General features: G+C 34.9%; 1 protein-coding gene across 1 annotated transcript in view; it reads left to right on the top strand.

The window, feature by feature from the left end:
- LOC136039325 (chloride intracellular channel Clic-like) overlaps positions 1-18252 on the top strand; it is a 40620-nt gene extending 22368 nt beyond the window's left edge. Inside the window, exons 3-7 of the mRNA XM_065722948.1 lie at positions 739-881; positions 4796-4958; positions 6827-7001; positions 11535-11674; positions 14417-18252. Coding sequence (XP_065579020.1) covers positions 739-881; positions 4796-4958; positions 6827-7001; positions 11535-11674; positions 14417-14488 — 693 coding nt within the window. The 3' untranslated portion in view covers positions 14489-18252. The remainder of the gene's footprint in view (positions 1-738; positions 882-4795; positions 4959-6826; positions 7002-11534; positions 11675-14416) is intronic.
- The last annotated feature ends 481 nt before the right edge of the window (positions 18253-18733 follow it).

The raw sequence follows: 18733 nt of genomic DNA, 5'->3' as shown, positions 1-18733 counted from the left end.
TTGCTGTTGTAGCTTTTATTAAAATCCAGTTACATTGTTCTTACAATTATTCTTGAACAGTAGAAAGATGCCAAGTCCCTAAATGGTCTTCCCATTTTCATGCCCCAACCCAAAAACGTTAGATTTTTCCTAGCAAAAAACCGAGTGTATAGAGGGTAACCCGAAAGCAGAATGATATTGCTTCTCTAAAAGTGATTTTTACTCATTGTGATTGCAAAGGTCTTTATCAGCACTCAAAAGCACTATTTACTAATGTTGCTTGGTAAAGATATATCACTATCTCAGGAATTAAAAAATTGTAGAGTTAAAAGCTGTAATTGAACATGTTCAAACTCGCGGCTTATGTTCAGATTTGGTGTTTGACAACAATGGTATTAAACACATTTCGAGGGTTCAAGATTTGATTACAAATTTTTGCATCCAATCGCTGAAGGCACGGTGTAGGATAGTGATGTTCCTGTCGGATCCTTTCAGAAAGATTAGTCTCAAAATTTTTATTTTAGGAAATATTGAATTCTGAGATACGCACTGAGTCTTTAAAACGATGATCTTTTTTTTTATTTTTTTTTTATTATTTTTTTTTTTAATGAGACAAAAGTCAGATATATTCCTTTAGACTTTTAGCCTATAGATCATCAAAAAGCCAATTGTTCATTAAGAATTCGAACTTGTTATCTCATTGTTCATTTTTGCCAACTACATTCTGTACTTATATTGTAAATATTTATGAAATTCCAGGCGTCTACAATCGATGGGAGACGAAAAGGGGCGTGCCTATTTTGCCAGGAATACTTCATGGATTTGTACTTGCTTGCAGAGCTAAAAACAATCAGCTTGAAAGTCACCACAGTGGACATGCTGAAACCTCCTCCAGATTTCAGGTATGTTGGATTTCTCCTTGTCGATTTCTAGTTACTTCTTTTTCACATTATTCAATCTGCCAGGCATATCAAGAGCCTGATTTGTATGGTGACGATAAATCTGATATTCAAACGAACGCACTTATTCTGTGATCTTTTAGTCAGTATCCATGGGAGAACATGACCTTATTCAAGGCATACGCTTCTTTTACCATATTTTTTTTTTCATCTTTTTCTGGATTTTTCCAAAAATTGCGCAAAGTAATTGTTTCTGCTATTTTCGATGTTCCCTTGAAAACAAGGGGAAAACTGGCTGGTTTTCTTCCTTGCTACGAGGTAGGGCCAATGTTCTCATTTTTACAGAGATCATAAACCTGACTTTTTTGCACCATTTTTGGGTTTCTAGTATATAATCTACCATTTCTGTCAACCCCCAGCTGACACAACTTTAAACTGTGCCAAGACCTCAAGGTATTGGCACCCATTAAATAATGTTAGCCTCCCTCCCTCCCTACAGACCGTATTAACGTAAATAGGCACCAGATTTAGCCAAATAGCCATATGAAATATGTATAATTTATCATGGACTGTTTGTTTTGGTAGATAAATCAGAGGCTTTGTTCTAGTGCTGCCTAGATAAAGAGCCAGGTGTCTTTCGTATATTACTTATTTGTCCTTTTTTTTCGGCCACTTAGTACGGAAGGAGTGCCTGTAGTAATGGGAAGTAATTCTAATCATTTTATTAAAAATTAAAAGCTTCAATTCCCTTTTTGAGAGTCGGAAGGTACTGGAGGGCAAGCCCTCCCCCCCTCTCGTCTCCTTTTTGTCTACAGATCCTCCATAACCGCTAAGACATAACATTGAAATTTAAGATAACTACTTTACTCAGTACAGGCAAAACGTCTAATAAATATGCCTTTGGGGATGACATGACCCCCAAGGCCACTGAGGAAGGGCCGTATATGATGCATATTGCCAATTGTTTACACATAAGTTTTATAGTGGAAAATGGGGATGTATTGGATCTTGGGTATCCAGTGACTCGAAATACTCAAGGATCGTTCTCTGGGTCAAAATGAGCATATGTTTTGCTATGAGAGAGGGGACCAGAGGACCCTAAAACGAACCAAAAAACTCTTCGTCCCTGATCAACTTGAAACTTACAAATGAAAATCCTTTGACCAAGAGGAATCAATCGCACGAGAAAATTATTTTGGGGTATTGGGCTAAAAACAGGGTAAAAAAAACTTTGTTTTTATCGATTATCTTGAAACTTATATCTTAGTTCTTGAGCTAAAGAGATCCCCATGCAGAAAGCGGGTCCCATCAAAGCGGGCAAACAATTTTCGTTCGCCACTTTGTATAGAAGGGGGGAAGGGTTCGAGATGGTCCTTTTGGCCCAATATGTTTCGAATCTAAATTTCAAGTCTATTGAAAAAAAAATCTTTTCTTCGATTTATAGGAAGCCAGTGCCCCCAAACTTTTTTTGAGTTGGGCTCCCCTTGGCCCACGATATTTATGGGTGCGAGTTTCAATCCGTTCGGGGAAGAAAATGGGTCTCTTTTTAGGGGGGTAAACATTTTTCTATCATATTTTTTGGAATCCAAATGACCCGAGGTATTTTGTATATAAGTTGAGCAGAAAAGAAAGTTTAAATCCCTTTTTTGACCACTTTTTTTTTTGGGGGGGGGTCTAAATTATTTTTTTATCTCCTGGGGATTTATGAATGCAATTTTAAAATTAATCAGGGATATTAAAACTTTTGGCCCGAGCACCCTGTCCCCCTTCATACAAAAGCTTCTGGTCTCTGTAACCTAAGCAACGATCCTTGAAAGTTTCAAGCTAATAAGGAAGAAAGAATTTTGGACCTTTTTCGGGCCCCATATTTTAGGTACCCTGTCCCTACTAAAAGGTATTTAGAGTCAACATATAAATGACAATGGCTATGGCTGCTATTTTTATGTGTTTAGTGCACTGTCTTTTTTTGTGACAAGAACTGCCACTGATCGGCATGATCGTGTAAGGCGTTTGACAATAAAATCATTTGAGTTTTAGTATTTCAGTCATTTGAGGCACAATTTTCAGAGGTCCCAAGTTTTGTTTTGATTTTTTTTTCTTTTGCATTAGGGTCCCCATAGCGCAAAAAATTTTAGGATTTAAGTTTCAAGCCTATCAGAAAAAAGGGATTATTGTCTTCTTTGGGCGTTATTTTTAAGGGGCTCATATCTTCAAACTAAAAATATTTGTGTATGTTGTGTCCCTCTTGGCGTAACTAGCCGAAGTTCTAAGCCGTTCAAAAAAAAAACCTGTTTTGGCTCTTCTTCGAGGCTCACTTCCAGGTGAATCAGGTGAATCTTCTTTTTTCTTTTTTTTGTTTAATATTAGATTTCCCTTGGCACGGAAGCTGTGACTGCCAAGCCGTTCAGGAGAAAAGTTTTTTGGCCATGAATTCAGTCCTTATTTTTCAGGATACTAAATCAGTTTATAGATAATTCGCAATTTGCATAATTTATGACCCTAGTCCCACGGGCTGTCAGGGTTTTATTATCACTGGAGGTATATTTGTTGGACCTTTCAATGACTTGCAACAAAAATGGTTACCTCAAAATTTTGGTCCGACACTAATGGGGGGGGGGGTGGCTACGGGGGACAGGATTGCAAATTTGGCTCGAGATGGGGCTAATTGCCCTCCATTTACTTTCAGCCTTTTAAAAGGGCACTAAAATTTTGAATTTCAAATCGAACGATTCCCCCTTCCAAGCTGCAAACACCATTTCGATACGAAGTGTCCGGAAAAAAAATCCATTGACAGCACCTGGCTCTTTACTACAGGTATCTCTAAAGCGTTGCCTCTGATATTTTGTCCCGTTTCCTCAAAGTTTTAACCCTTTTGGAAATCATAGATCATATATTCACTTTATTTATTCGTCTTTGTTTTGTCTATAGTGGAATATCCATGCTTACAGATCATTAAAATTATTTCTCCGGGTTCTACGCAAAAAATAAATTGATAATTAAAAAGGAAATGTTGGAGAATATATATTTTTATCATGCCTTATTTGTGAATTGCCATTTAGATCGAGTTTCAGGGAATTTACACCAACAATCTTATCTTCCGTGCTAGTAAAATCGTGGTTATTACATTTAGATAACTCACTTATTCGTATGACAAAATAAACAAGTCACGGAATCTTGGATTTTTTCCTTTTGAAGCTATATAAGATATGGCTTTGATAAGAAATCAATTGTGGGGTATTTTCATTAATAAATTGTATGGATTATTAGAAAAAGAAAATCTCTGCAAAGATTGAAAATTAAGTAAGGTGCGTAGCTAGGGGCATTAGGGCGTGTTAACACTTGTATTATTGATTAACTTCGATAATGGAAGTGATAAAACTATTTTCGTATTTACCGCTTTAAATACTTATATCAATAGATTTAAATGGTTGAGAAGCAACAGGCACTAAATTTTGAGATTTCTGAAGAATCTACCCCTGTTTAGACTCCTGAAGTTACTGATGCTTCCAAAAATATAATGTTGTTGGCTAGATAAGCTAGACTCGTAAAACGTTGCAAACTTCGCGGATTGTGCTAAAATTACTGGAACAATTTTGGAGAAAATTTGTAATTTTTTGGAACAAAGTAGGTTCCAAAATTTTGGAACCTATTTTGGAGGACTGGCGCACCCAAAAGCAATTTCAAGAAATTCCCAGTTCGGCCGTTTCGGCGGCAAGCTGAAAAAATAGCTGGATACCCCAGAGGGTAAGACGAGCAAAAATATTTTCGGGTTTCATAGAAAGTCACGGTTTTGGAGGGTATGAGACAGGGAGTCATGCTTTCCAGTTTGTTGGCATCAGGGGTTTAATGCCTTCACAAGTTTTCATTGGTCGTAGCATTATTCCTGAGGTACCAGCTTTAAATATTTTCTTTTCCAGGACTAATTTTGAAGCAACTCATCCGCCCATTCTAATTGACAATGGATTAGCGGTTTTAGAAAATGAAAAAATTGAGAGACACATCATGAAGAACGTCCCCGGAGGCCATAACTTGTTTGTTCAGGATAAAGAAGTTGCTTCTAAAATTGAAAATGTTTACAGTGTAAGTAAGCTCTGTGTTGCCAAATTTATTAAGAAAAGAAAAACACTGCAGATACTACCTACCATCATGCGCCATTGGTTGAGTAAATTGCAAAATTTGTGACTCAATTTCTAAAGAGCTACCTGGTCGAAACTTTGCCCTAGGTTTTCGAAGTTTAGGCTAGTCAATTTCTTGTCAATGCGCACCATCCATGCTGAGAGCTAAATTTTGCCAAAGAACAGTTCCGAGTACTTTTCCTCTAGGTTAAATTAAACAGATAAACTGGAATAGTTGCAAAATATCGAATATATAGCTTACTATATGCCACTCGAGTATTACAAGTCAATCATTGAGGGAAATGTTAAGTTCTACCCATTTTTAACTTAGTTGAAGGAATGTAAACAAATGGACTTGATTAAGCATTGGAAATGCAAATGACTCAGAACTGATCCATGGATCAGGGCTTTAGAATAGAATGTAATTTAATATGAAGCCGTTTATCCATATATACAACAGATACAATAAATTATAAATGATTCGTCCAGACGAAACAAGTCACACAAATTACTACTAACTCCAGTTTTGAAACGAGGTCAATATAGCCTAGTCATTTAATATAGCTTCTTTATATACATTTGATATACTTCTTTATTTTGCGTTTAATACATCCATAATATTTTGAATTTCTCTGAAGTTTAGTAAACTGTATTTGCTTGTAACTTGCTGTAATTCAAAGGAATGTTTTTATCTATATGTAATTTATGGGTACTGGGTTAGATGCTTATTATTACACTTCATTATAGGAATTCAAAATATTGCGTTATTTAGAAATATCTGTACGAAAATAAACTACATGCTACAACTAATATATTTTTTTTGTGAAATTTAGAAGCTGAATTTTTTAAGTTTGGTTAAGTAAACAGAAATAGTTTTATAGTGTAGAGTCATCAAAACCATTTGTAATCCAAATTGTGTCTACGTAATGGGAACCTAACACAAGTAAAACTGCCGTCGCTGACACTCAAACCTATGACATCTTGCATTGTCTATAGGACGCACCTTTGCTTGGGCCAGAGCAAAAAAAAATTGTTAGTAATTTTGTTCCAAATTCTCTCTTTTTAGAGAGAATAGAACCACTATTTTTAGTGGTTTTAGTGTATGTTAAACTGGTGTTAGTTTTAGGTACAGTACTTTTGCTTATTAAAACTTTTCGCTATAGTAAGTCGCTACCAGTATCCTGTCTAAGGTGCACATTGTACTTTAATTTTGTCTATTGTTTTTAAGTGCTTGAAATAATTTCATATAAATGTTAATTCACTTAATAACGTTTTATTTTTCAGCAACTCAAAATCATTTTTCGAAACTAAATCATATAAATAAGTTTGTTCACTTTCTTCAGTAATTCGAAATATTTATAAATTCACATCAAATAACCCTTAATGTACTCCTTCTAGGTTAAAAAAATTGCATCTTCATAAAAAAATAAAATAAATCGCTAGATTTGAAAAGGCCCTTTTCTTGTATTTTCATTTAAAAAAGGAAAAAAATCTTTCCCTTCTTTTTGTGTGTTGGTGCGCTCAGTTTCATAACTTTATAATTTATTATAGGAAATATTAAAATTTGTTGATTCTGACAAAGAATTTTATTCTATGTTTTCTTTCAAAAACTCAAAATCATTTTGCGAAACAAACTGAAGCATTAAAAGTTTGTTTCATGTCATCAGTTAATTCAGTATTCTATAAATGTGCTGGAGTTTAATTGTTTAATTGTTCCTTTAAGAAATTGTGTAAAAACATCCAGAAGTATGTCATCTTCATTAATTAACTTGTATTTGTTAAAAATGTGTTTTCTTGAACAAAGGAAATTTTTTCTATATATCTTTTTTTCAGAAATTCAAAATTATGTTGTTAAAGAAAGACGAAGCATCCAAAACTGCCCTGGTCAACAATTTAAGGAAAATAGACGAACACCTCGGAAAGAAATCCAGTAGATTTTTGACCGGTGACACTCTTTGCTGCTTTGATTGCGAGCTGATGCCAAAACTTCAACATATCCGTGTTGCTGGTATTCATTTTTATTATTTTTTTTACGGCACTGGGCATCTACCAAGTGACATATAGCGATCGCAAATTCTGTCTGTCGTTCTGTCTGTTTGTCTGTCGGTCTATCTGTCCCGATTTTGCTAGTTTAGGCACTTCTAGGTAAGCTAGGACGATGAAATTTGGCAGGTATATCAGAAACCAGACAAGATTAAATTATTAATTGTCGTTTCCCCGATTCGACCATCTGGGGGGGGGGGAGGGTTGTAGGCCTACGGTTAAATTGGAAAAATTAGAAAAAATGAGGTATTTTTAACTTACGAACTGATGATCGGATCCTAATGAAATTTGATGTTTGGAAGGATATCGTGTCTCAGAGCTCTATTTTAAATTCTGACCAGATCTGGTGATATTGGAGGAAGTTGGGGGAGGGGGGGGGGTAAACCTAAAATCTTGGAAAACGCTTAGAGTGGAGGGATCGGGATGAAACTTAGTGGGAAAAATAAGCACAAGTCCTAGATACTTGATTGACATAACCGGAATGGATCTGCTCTCTTTGGGAGAGTTGGAGGGGGGGCTAATTAAAAAAATTTGAAAAAAAGAGGTATTTTTAACTTACGAAGGAGAGATCGGATCCTAATGAAATTTCATATTTAGAAGGACGTCGTAACTCAGATCTCTTATTTTAAATCCCGACCGGATCCAGTGCCGTTGGGGGCGGGGGAACCGGAAATCTTGGAAAACGCTTAAAGCGGAGAGATCAGGATGAAACTAGGTGGGAAGAATAAGCACAAGTCTAAGATACGTGATTGACATAACCAGACCGGATCCGCTCTCTTTGGTGGAGTTGGGGGGGGGATGTAGTAATTCAGAAAAATTAGAAACAATGAGGTATTTGTAACTTACGAATGAGTGGTCAGATTTTAATGAAATTTGATATCTAGAAGGATCTTGTGCTTTAGAGCTCTCATTTTAAATCCCGAACAGATCCGGTGACATTGGGGGGAGGTGGAGGGGGAAACCGGAGTTCTTGGAAAACGTGGAAATTGAGGTATCTTTATCTTATGAATGGGTGATCGGATCTTAATGAAACTATATAGAAGGATCTTGTGTCTCAGATGCTCCGTTTTCAATTCAATTCGGATCCAGGACATAGGGGGTTGGAGGGAGGAAACAGAAATCTTGGAAAACGCTTAGAGTGAAGAGATCGGGATGAAACTTGATGGAAAGAATAAGTACAAGTTATAGATACGTGATTGACATAATTGGAACGGATCTGTTCTTTTTGGGGGAGCTAGGGGGTGTTAATTTGGAAAATTAGAAAAATTGAGGCATTTTTTACTTAAGAACGGGTGACCGGGTCTTAATGAAATTTAATACTTGGAAGGAACACATGTCTCAGAGCTCTTATTTCAAATCCCGACCTGTTCTGTTGACATAGGGGGGAGGGGGGAGGAGGAGGAGGGGAAACCAGAAATCTTGGAAAACGCTTAGAGTGGAGAAACCGGGATGAAACTTGGTGGGTAGAATAAGCAAATGTCGTAGATACATGATTGACTTAACCGTACTGGGTCTGCTCTCTTTGGAGGAGTTAGGCAGTGGGGTTCAGTGGTTTGGCGAGTTTGGTGCTTCTGGACGTGCTAGGACGATGAAAATTGGTAGGCGTGTCAGGGAGCTGCATAAATTGACTTGATAAAGTCTTTTTCCCCGATTCGACCATCTGGGGGGCGGAAGGGAGAGGAAAAATTAGAAAAATGAGGTTATTTTATTTACGAGTGGGTGATCGGATCTAAATGAATTTTGATATTTAGATGACCTCGTGACTCAGAGCTCTTATTTTAAATCACAACCGGCATTAAGCCTCTGATTTTCCTTTTAAATCAATCTGTTGATTTTTGGAATTTTGCTGGAGCTCATTCCATATGAGCTCTTGGCTCTTCCGGCCTCGTCACAAGTGCGATATGAGCTCTTAGCTCTTGTTGAATCTTAAATGGGCATATTGCTTGGTTACAGTAATTCTATAGTTTTGTTGTAAGCATTTGGTTCGTTTGTTATGAAAAATTGAACGACTCGTTTTGGGTTTTTCGAGGTACTAGGGACAGGCTATTTATACAAGGATTGCTTTTACAGGCATCTGAGGTACTGGAAAAATAATTTGGTATCAACAGCTCTATTTCCCCACTATTTCCATTGAGTAAGAAAAGAGGGCTGCACATTTTAGAAAAAAATTGAAAGTTACAAGTAATTGGTTAACTAAATAAGTTAGGGAAAATGTATTTAACAAGTGGATACATTTTCTTTAACTTCTTTAGGTGGACTATAAACCAAAAGTATTAAAAAAAAGGTCACATGACTTCTTTTGAATTTCTGTAGTCGAGCGGGAAAGGGGGGGGGGGGGAGTGCGGTAGGTCCTCGAGAGGTTCTGGTAGAAACTTATTAAATAGAGGAGGTTGAAATTAGATATTTGTTTTAGAACTGCTCTTTTTTCTTCCTTTTTTGTGGTTCAAATCAGAACTCTAAGGGAAATCCCGCTTGACCTGACACTGTAAGTTTGAGCCAAAGAAAAACTGGCATTGAGTTTTATTTTAATTGCCAGAATTTTTAGAAAATTCTATTTTATTAAAATTCTATTTTAAGAAAAAGTTCGAGATTCTTTGAATCCAGCCTGAAATTTTCTGCTGGCCTGTTTTAAACCGAGTAGTTAGGATTAGGCTAGTTTGTTGAACATTGGCTTAATTCAAGAAAACTTCCCATAGATATATCTATTGTGTTGTTTTGACAAAATTCAGTCTTCTCTTTTTAGTCCAATATACAAGGATATAAACAAGGGGAGATACATAACTTGCAGTTCTATTAAGGTTTTTAGGTTGAGCTTATAATTTTGCTCAATAACAATAGTTCTTTTTGTGGAAATTTGAATGATTTTATAAATTTCCTGCCTCTTTATTTTGGAGTGTTAGGGGCTCGCCCCCTGAAAACGAAGGACAATTGCCTCGAAAGAGAATCTAGTTTGTAAAGTTCGGTCTTGGCTTCCCTCATTTCTAGTGTATTTGACATTTCTTTTTTTATATGTGATATTTTCTTTGTTTGATGAAAACAAATGTGAATGACACATTTGTATAATTGTTTGATAAACTACGCAGTATATCTAAAACCATAGAAAAAAAAACTTCAAAAAATGAGTTAGAAATTTGACAATCAGAAGAGTAACCTCCGCTTTATAACAGTAAAAAAGTATGTGAATTAAAAAGTGGGAATTAACTGTAAAAGTAAAAACTGTAAAAAGTAACTCAAAAAATGAGTTAGAAATTTGACAATCAAATGAGTAACCTCCGCTTTATAACAGTAAAAAAGTATGTGAGGTAAAAAGTAACTGTAAAAGTAAAAACTGTAAAAAGTAACTAAAAAAATGGGTTAGAAATTTGACAATCAAAAGAGTAACCTCCACTTTATAAAAGTAAAAAAGTATGCGAAGTAAAAAGTAAAAAGTATCTGTAAAAAGTAAAAACTGTAAAAAGTAACTAAAGAATGAGTTAGAAATTTGACAATCAAATGAGTAACCTCCGCTTTATAACAGTAAAAAAGTATGTGAGGTAAAAAGTAACTGTAAAAGTAAAAACTGTAAAAAGTAACTAAAAAAATGGGTTAGAAATTTGACAATCAAAAGAGTAACCTCCACTTTATAAAAGTAAAAAAGTATGCGAAGTTAAAAGTAAAAAGTATCTGTAAAAAGTAAAAACTGTAAAAAGTAACTAAAGAATGAGTTAGAAATTTGACAATCAAAACAGTTACCTCCGCTTCATAACAGCAAAAAAGTATGTGAAGACAAAGTACCAAAATAATCCTATTTAGAAAATGAATTGTTCATGTTAGCTTATATTACCTTTCGTAATAACTGACCTTTTAAAAAAATTATTTTATTTTTATTTTTGTCGGAAAAAATATAAGAGGATCGAAATTCAATCAGAATTTAAAAAAGGGACATCGGGAAATATCCTGCCGTACCCTATGAGTAAAATGCTTTTTGTTTTGACAGGATCGACGGCATTGGGCCTTTGTTTAGAGGAATTCAAATTTTTGACGTACTATAAAATAAAATATTTCACTAGTCACAGCAATTTTTCTAAGTGCACTGATAATTTGTTTTACAATTGATATGAAAAGTCTGATAAAATAATTAAAAATTAAAGAATAAAAAGGATTAATTTCAGATACTGATTTTTTTTTCTGAGGGTTTTTTCTTTGCCTCTGACCATTTCCAAACTCTGTGCCTAGTTTGGAGCTAGTATGTGGCAACAGTACTGTTGAAAACGTGTTTAGATTCACCTATTTAATAACATATAATTATTTTTGACTGAATTGGAAGTAAAAATTAATTAAACAATAATGCATGACTATTAGGGGGAGGGGGGGGGGCAGAAATTAGCTTTTTAGCACAAACTTGATTGTCCATTAGCATACATTCCAAAAATTGTGATTTTATATGCATGTGAAAACTATAACCTGAATGGTCCGTTTTTGACCTCCTCCTTTATAATGTTTGTTGTTTCTCTTTTAGGCAAATATTTTATGGACTTTGAAATTCTAGCTGACATGAAAAACCTTTGGCGTTACATGGCTTCTATGTATCAACTTGATGCATTTACGCAAAGCTGCCCAGCTGATCAAGATATTATTAATCACTATAAGTTGCAACAGGTATGTAAAGGTCATTGCTGTTAGACTCCTTTAGAATAGAGGTATTTTTGTTGTCCCACTACGGATTCTTCTTCTTTTTTTGAATGTGTAAGATAAGAAGCTGCAGGAAACCGACTGTCTTTTCATCTAAACCTAAGATTTGCTGATAGTAACTGATAGTAACTGTAGTTTGCTGGTTAAACTGCAAAAAATAATTTAGGCAGGTCATTTTTATTCTGGCACCTTTGACCTTTATCGTAAGCTTTGATCAGCGTGTGTTGTGGGTTATTGGAAGGACCTGGAAAGCAGCGTTACGAAAGTAGTGGTTAGACTAGGAGGATTCTACAGCCTTATGAGTTTTATTGGTGCTATTGGATCTTTGATAGATAGATCTGGACTGAAAGATTTTTGAATCTATGTACATTTCCGATACAGTTCCTCATCTTCTAAGTCGTGAGGCTATTTCTCGAGCACTGCGAACCAATATCATTGTAGGCGCAGCACTTCACTCAATTCTAATAAATGAACTTGTAGACGAAGATTCAGATACAGAACTGGAATTAAATACAGAACTTGCATTGAATACGGCTGAGCTTAGTGAAATCTAAGATATATATGAGAAAGTAATGGATGAACGAGCTTCTCTTGAATGTATCTCCCAGTTTTCAAGTCTAAATGAAAGTCAAAGGTTCCCTGTCGAAAGTAAGAGTGGAATCACGATACTCGAACAAGAAAACTGTGGATGCAGTACATGGATATGGTACCTACAGCAGAAGAACAGACTTGAACATACAAGCACAACACTTTTCCAGTCTTTCGAAAAAGACTTTCACATCGTGAGAAAATCGGAGAGATTTTGGGCCAGTAATCTACAGAGTTAGTCATAGAACAATAACTGATAAAAAGTCTTAAAACGGCAAATAGATTTACCAGAGATATAGGAATGACGGAAGTACAAAGACTTCAGTGGGTTTGCCTAGCAGTCTTCTCCTCTCAAGGGTGATTCGCAAAGCCTTGCTACTCCCATGACTGCTGCAAGAAACGTGAACACCGACCAAGCAGTGGAAGTCGGGAAGAAGATTCTTGACGAAATGGTAGGGAAATCTCTGAAGGAGCATTCGTTCAAACGGAAGGTTCAGGCAGTCCTCACGACGGTAAAGCAAAAAAGGGAGAAATCTACGGTCTAGACCCTGTATTGCTGTTCCAGCGTCTTCTAACTGTATCTAAAAGACAGAATACGGACGAAGAATCTTCATTTGAATATGAAATTTGTTCCTATCTTGTGACGCTTTTTGATGATTCTGGCACGTTCCAAAAGCCAAATAAACCAGAGCTAGTAAAAGCTACCAGAGCTAGTAAAAGCTAAGTGAAACCATGTCACCGGACGGGAAGTAATGTCAAGCCAGAAATGAGACTGACCACCAAAAAAGAGGAATTTATTTCGTGCAAAAAGAATCAAGCCCGTTTCATTAATTAACTTTCGGATCATTTACGAGGCAAAGGTCTGAAAACCATCCAAGCTAAAGCTGATGTTGAGTTGCTTATTGTGCTTACAGGGGATGAGTGTTCGAAGAGTTGGGACACTGTAGTTATCGGTGACGATACCGATTTGCTGGTATTCTTAATTTATCACTGTATTCCTGAGCACCACAAGGTCTGTCTGCACAGTCTAAGACAACCTCTTCAGGTGTAACTTGGGACATCGAAGCCATTGTTGAGAAGATTGGGACCAAAACCTGTCACGTATTTCTTCCAGTCCAGGCTATATATCCCAAATGTCATCTGCATCACATCTAACTTCGATGCTACTGCTGACGATACGTGCCCGACTAGCCGTTGGTTGCGTAAAGCTATCCAGCAGAACTGATAGAATTCAGAATTCCGCTAAAGTTGAATTTGATTTTAAATTACTTTAATTTGGATTTAAATTAACTGTCTTTTTGGATCACACTTCAAATTCCTTGCGAGGAGGCAAATTTGTAAGCCTCAAATATTTAGCTGGATTACAAAATAGATAGGGCTAGGTTAGCCTGGTGAACTGGCTATTTCTATAAACGTGGTTACACACTTGCCTATTGTGCTCTTTGGCCAATGTGGAGTTTAAAGCAAAGTTTAAAGTTTTTGTCAAGTTAAAAGCAAAAGTAAAAAAAGAAACCTTTTGACCTGCGATTTAATGAAGAAACTGATCCAGAACCTCTAATGTTGTTTGGGAGTCTATTCCTGTGAAGTTTACAGCCACGTGACGACATACAAGGGCTGACCTCACTGTGTTTCTCTTCTCATTTACCAGCTTAGAGCTATTATTTTTTGTACTCTTATGGAAGTACATTAATGGTTATGACTTGTATCGCGAAAAGATGCCAGTAGTTTTTTCCTTGGAAGGAAGCTTGAGTTTCTTTTTTTTATCTGCTCCTCACACTTCTTTTATTCTCCTTGGAGCTTTTCAGCGTTAGCGTGCTCCCCTTGTGAAGCAAGGGAAGGACGCATAATAGAAAACAAAAATGATTTTGAATATATAACTATATAGTGTCTCATTGTACGCTCACATTAAATAATATTGACAAAATCAAGTATTTCTTTTTATTCTAATTGAACAAAGCTCCATCAAGCTTATTCTTCTCTTTCCGCTATGACGATCCAGCTGGATAGGGTTCACCCGATGATTTATTTTTATACTGCGTCGTAGATTTTCAACCCTCGTTATTTTGACAGGTGATAAACAAATTGATTGATTGATTTATAACTATACATCTTTTTTTTCAGGGTGCAAGAATGAAGAAACATGAAGAACTAGAGGCCCCAACTCATACAACCTCAGTGCCAGCCGGCATCTAGTGCCACATTTTCATTTAAGTAGAATAGTTTCGCGACATTACACAAGTGTACAGTTCAACAATGTTAAATTTGGAAATTGTTATTACTGATTAATTCATGCCATTCTAGGAAATAGTGTCAGATTTATTTTTCTGACATAGTAGAGTTTTCCAAGAAGCAAATATAACTAAAAATAGAGTATTTCGTTTAACAAATTTTGTGGACGGATCTACCAAGTCCAAAGATCGCTATAAAGTTCAGAAAAGGAAATAAGTAATCCTACTCAACAAAAAGTTAGGAATCAATTCACCCAATTCAATTCTTCTTGAAAAATGCCATTTCGTTTCATAGTTCAGCCAAAAAAAAATTTGGCATACGAATATTTTCGTTATTATGATTCCACAGTTGTTTCATAAGCTTCAAAATGTCGTAACTTCCACAATTATGAGTTATTTTACGGTTTCTCGAAAATTTCATATAAATTTTATAAGTTGAGTAAGAGGTAGTATTTCTTCTTTTCAGTTTTAAGTTTAATGTTAAATTACATAAGAATTTCTGCTTGATAATCTGGTCTAATGAAATTATGTCTAAAAATGGGTTTGTCACGAGGGTATTTTGTTAAGATACGTTATCTTTTTTTGGTTTGTCGTTAACATGGGATTTTGATTATATAATTGGTAATTTTCACTTATCTCTTGTTTGTTCCTCATATTTTAGATGCAAGTTTATTTTTAAATATCCATGTTCTAAATACTATGAGAAATCGGGAGAAAAGCTAGAATATAACTGGTTGAAGGATAATAAAAAGAGATATGTATTGTCCGTTTTAAATATCTAAACTAGCAACTAATGTCGGTCATCTAAAATTGAAAAATAAATACAGAAGTTACATTTCTCATGACGTAGATCGTACCACCTGTCTCTTCCAAGGGGCCCAAAACGCATATAGTTCGTTACCATTATCCTTTCGTTCATTATTGTTTAAAGTCATCAACGGATAGCTTAGATACCTGACATTGCCCTAGTTTATGTAGGTGTGCAGAGCTGCTTCTCCATTTTAATAGTTTATTCATTTCTTTTTTTGTCTTTCATTGAAAATGTATTGTTCACTTAAAATTCCAAAAAAGGTATTTTCAAAATTTAGGAGTATCGGGAAATAAAATCTAGCCCCCCTCCCTTCAATTTATGTCCAGGTCTGTTTGTATTTCTGTAGAGCTATTTGGCTGTAACTTTGCATGTTTTGCTTCAAATTGCGAAGTACCTCAACTGGAAACGCATAGTGATTGTTTAAATATCACGAATCGTTACAGCGGAATCTCTGTATGGATGGTCTAACTTGACATCGAGCAAAATGCACATAGTCTCTTTTGGTTTTGGACGGTTGATAAGTACTGTGTAGTTTAGTAACTATTTTGGTTGAGCCTACTCTTCTATAACAAATAAAAACAACTTTTTTCTATACAAACTATAATTTTTTTTAGCGACACAATTTTGCCTGGGTCTGATGAATGTAGAACGTGAAACCAAAATGTTAGAAAACTTTCGAGTTTGTGTCTTTACATTTTTGATGCAACAGATTTTATGAATATAACTATAGTGTGGCAGTTGCGGTTTCTATAAAATCAAAAATCAAGGAATTCTTCTCCTGTGTTGTGGCTCACGAGAACCAGTGATCATTAACAATGTAGAGCACCTTCGAGGCTATTTATGGGAAGGTATCGTCTAATATCAAGGGTACCCAGTGCACCTAACTTGCTTTCCCTGGTAGTTCGGTTTGAGTCTTCTTTGGTTCGTGTATTGTTTTCCGGACGCTGGAGTTTTGAAACACTGTAGCTATCTTTTTAAAAACTGCAAAATAGATACTTCAGATTTTGCATCCAACGTTCTCTCTCCAGTATCCAGTGGGCAACAAACAGAACAAAATGTTACGAGAGGGAGGTATTTCAGACGCCCTTTTATTTTTTATATGGCATGAGCTTTTTTATTAACATAAAGCCGTTTGAGTTCGTGACAATGTTCTTAGTCCATGTAGTCCTAATTTTAGGCATAAGTTTTGGTTATTGTTTTGTACGAGCATAGTTCTGTTGATTTTATGGCTTTTATCAGTACCAGAGCTTGATTTTGAGGAGAAAGTCTTCACGAGATAGCTTTTTTGCTTAACTAACTTTTTTCTAGAGTTTCTGTAATCTAAGTTTTGTGTAGATTATTCAGGTTTCATTGACTAACAAGGAAATTATTGTTTTTCGTTTTTGCCGTGTAATTGTTCTATTGCTTTTTTTTTCTTTTTTTATGCTTAAAGTGCTTTGCCATTTGGAATTTAGTACTAAGCTATTTTTCTTTACCAATACTAGCTTAAAGGAAAGGTGTCGCGACTATAAATCTTAATGTACAGAATGGAAAACAATTTCATTTTGTATTTATTATTCAGATTGTATAACCTATGAATGAAAATGAAATTGCAAAGATAAAGGAAAACCTAGCTATTCCCAGTTCTGTCCCTGAAGTTCGTTCTAACTCCTCTAAAATATCGATATTCTTAACTCTATCTATTTAATAATCCAAGTTTCTATGTCATTAGTAATCAATATAGAAATACCTTTAGCGGAAAGTAATAGCAAAAAAGGATTATTTCTGTCTAGAGAAAAGTAAAGAAACCTATAGTATTATCTTATTCTATACGCCCTATTAACTCAATTTAAAAAAAAAAAAAACAGTTGTCTCTCTCATTTTATGTCAATGTTTTCCATTTGACCATTTTTGATGAACTTTTGTCCTGGCTGCCACGTCTAAAGTGTAATTTTCTTTTAGCACGAGTTTTTTTTTTCTTTTATCTTTAAGGCGTAGAAAATTCCTTTTTCATAAAAAACTGTTCATTTAAGACGAAAATACAGATTATCAAGTATCATCTTGAGTGGGCCAATTGTGGCTACAGATGTGGTATTCTGATATTTTCAAATTATTCCTTGTGTTATGTATCGCAGAAGATATTTAAGTAAAAAATTCTACCTATACGGCACTCTTTCCTAGCATGGTAGTATTTCTTAATGGTACCCTTTAAATACCATGGACTAACATAGCTGCTTTTCTTTTCAAATACTTAAGCTATTAGAAAATACATAAAAAAATTCATTAAAAGTAAATACACTTTTCAAGTACTTTTTTTTGCGTTTATACGAGTTAATGATAATTTAGCAAATTTTATTATACTAAATAGACGAATGTGTTAAAGTAAAAACAAACTTTTCAAATAACATTTTCTTTCTTTGTTTGTGTACCAGTAATAATAATAATAATAAAGGTTTTTTTTTATATCAGGTGTTTACAGAAATTAATCCTTAGGGAAACTGGAACATTTAAATGGGCAAAAAAAAAAAAAAAAAAAAAATCAGAATAACCAAAGACCAGGAGCGAGTCCCCTCCACCCTTCGTCCCCCAGAAAATAATTTTTTAGAATTGATCCAAGCAACTGTTTCTGTTAAAACTATTTTTATTTATTTTTTTTTTATTTGAAAGTTCTCAGTTTTTGTTTTGTTTCTTTTTCAACCATCTTATCTTTAAAAAATGCAAATTCATTTGCATCTTGGGATTGAAGCAAAATTGTCACTGTATTAACACCTTTTTAGTCCGTGGTATAAACATTCCTTTCCCTCTTCTCTGTAATTTTTACTTAGTTATTTCAGTTTGATTGTTTGTTCTTATTGTTTGTGTAAAGAGATTGATATAAATGTATTAATAGCACAAGCTTTAATATGTATTCCGATTTCGTAAATACAATTTTTCCCCTATTGTCTTATTGCTGCTTTTTTTGTACGAATTTATGCGAGGCGTTACCAAAAAATTAAATATTTTAATGTGTTGGCTAATAAATTCTGTTATATGGAGAGGAGTTATCCTAATAGTGGAGGGGGAATTAATGCCAGAATTGCCTCTCACTCAATTGGACTATCTGTCTCGGCTTTTTCCACAAGTAGCCATGACTTGATACCCTCAACTATTCCATTTTAATTCAACTCTTAATTCCATTTTAATTCAGTTACGGGGTTCCCAAGCACCGTGAAAGCGCTTTAGGCCCTTATTTTGAAACTTCCTATGAAAAATGTCCTCTTGCTAGGACAAAAGTTAATATTGGGCAATTACGCTGTATTTTGTAAAGCAAACGCACAAATTAGGTTCCTCCAATCCAAGCATTTCTATTAAATGGAAAACAGAAATTAAATCTATTAAAGAGAAAACAGAAATTAAATATATAAAAGTCAAGTTTTTTCA

The sequence above is a fragment of the Artemia franciscana genome, chromosome 19, assembly GCF_032884065.1.
Source record: "Artemia franciscana chromosome 19, ASM3288406v1, whole genome shotgun sequence".
Classification (NCBI taxonomy): domain Eukaryota; kingdom Metazoa; phylum Arthropoda; class Branchiopoda; order Anostraca; family Artemiidae; genus Artemia; species Artemia franciscana.
The sequence above is the reverse complement of the archived record's forward strand: the minus strand, read 5'-3'. Positions and strand labels throughout refer to the sequence as shown.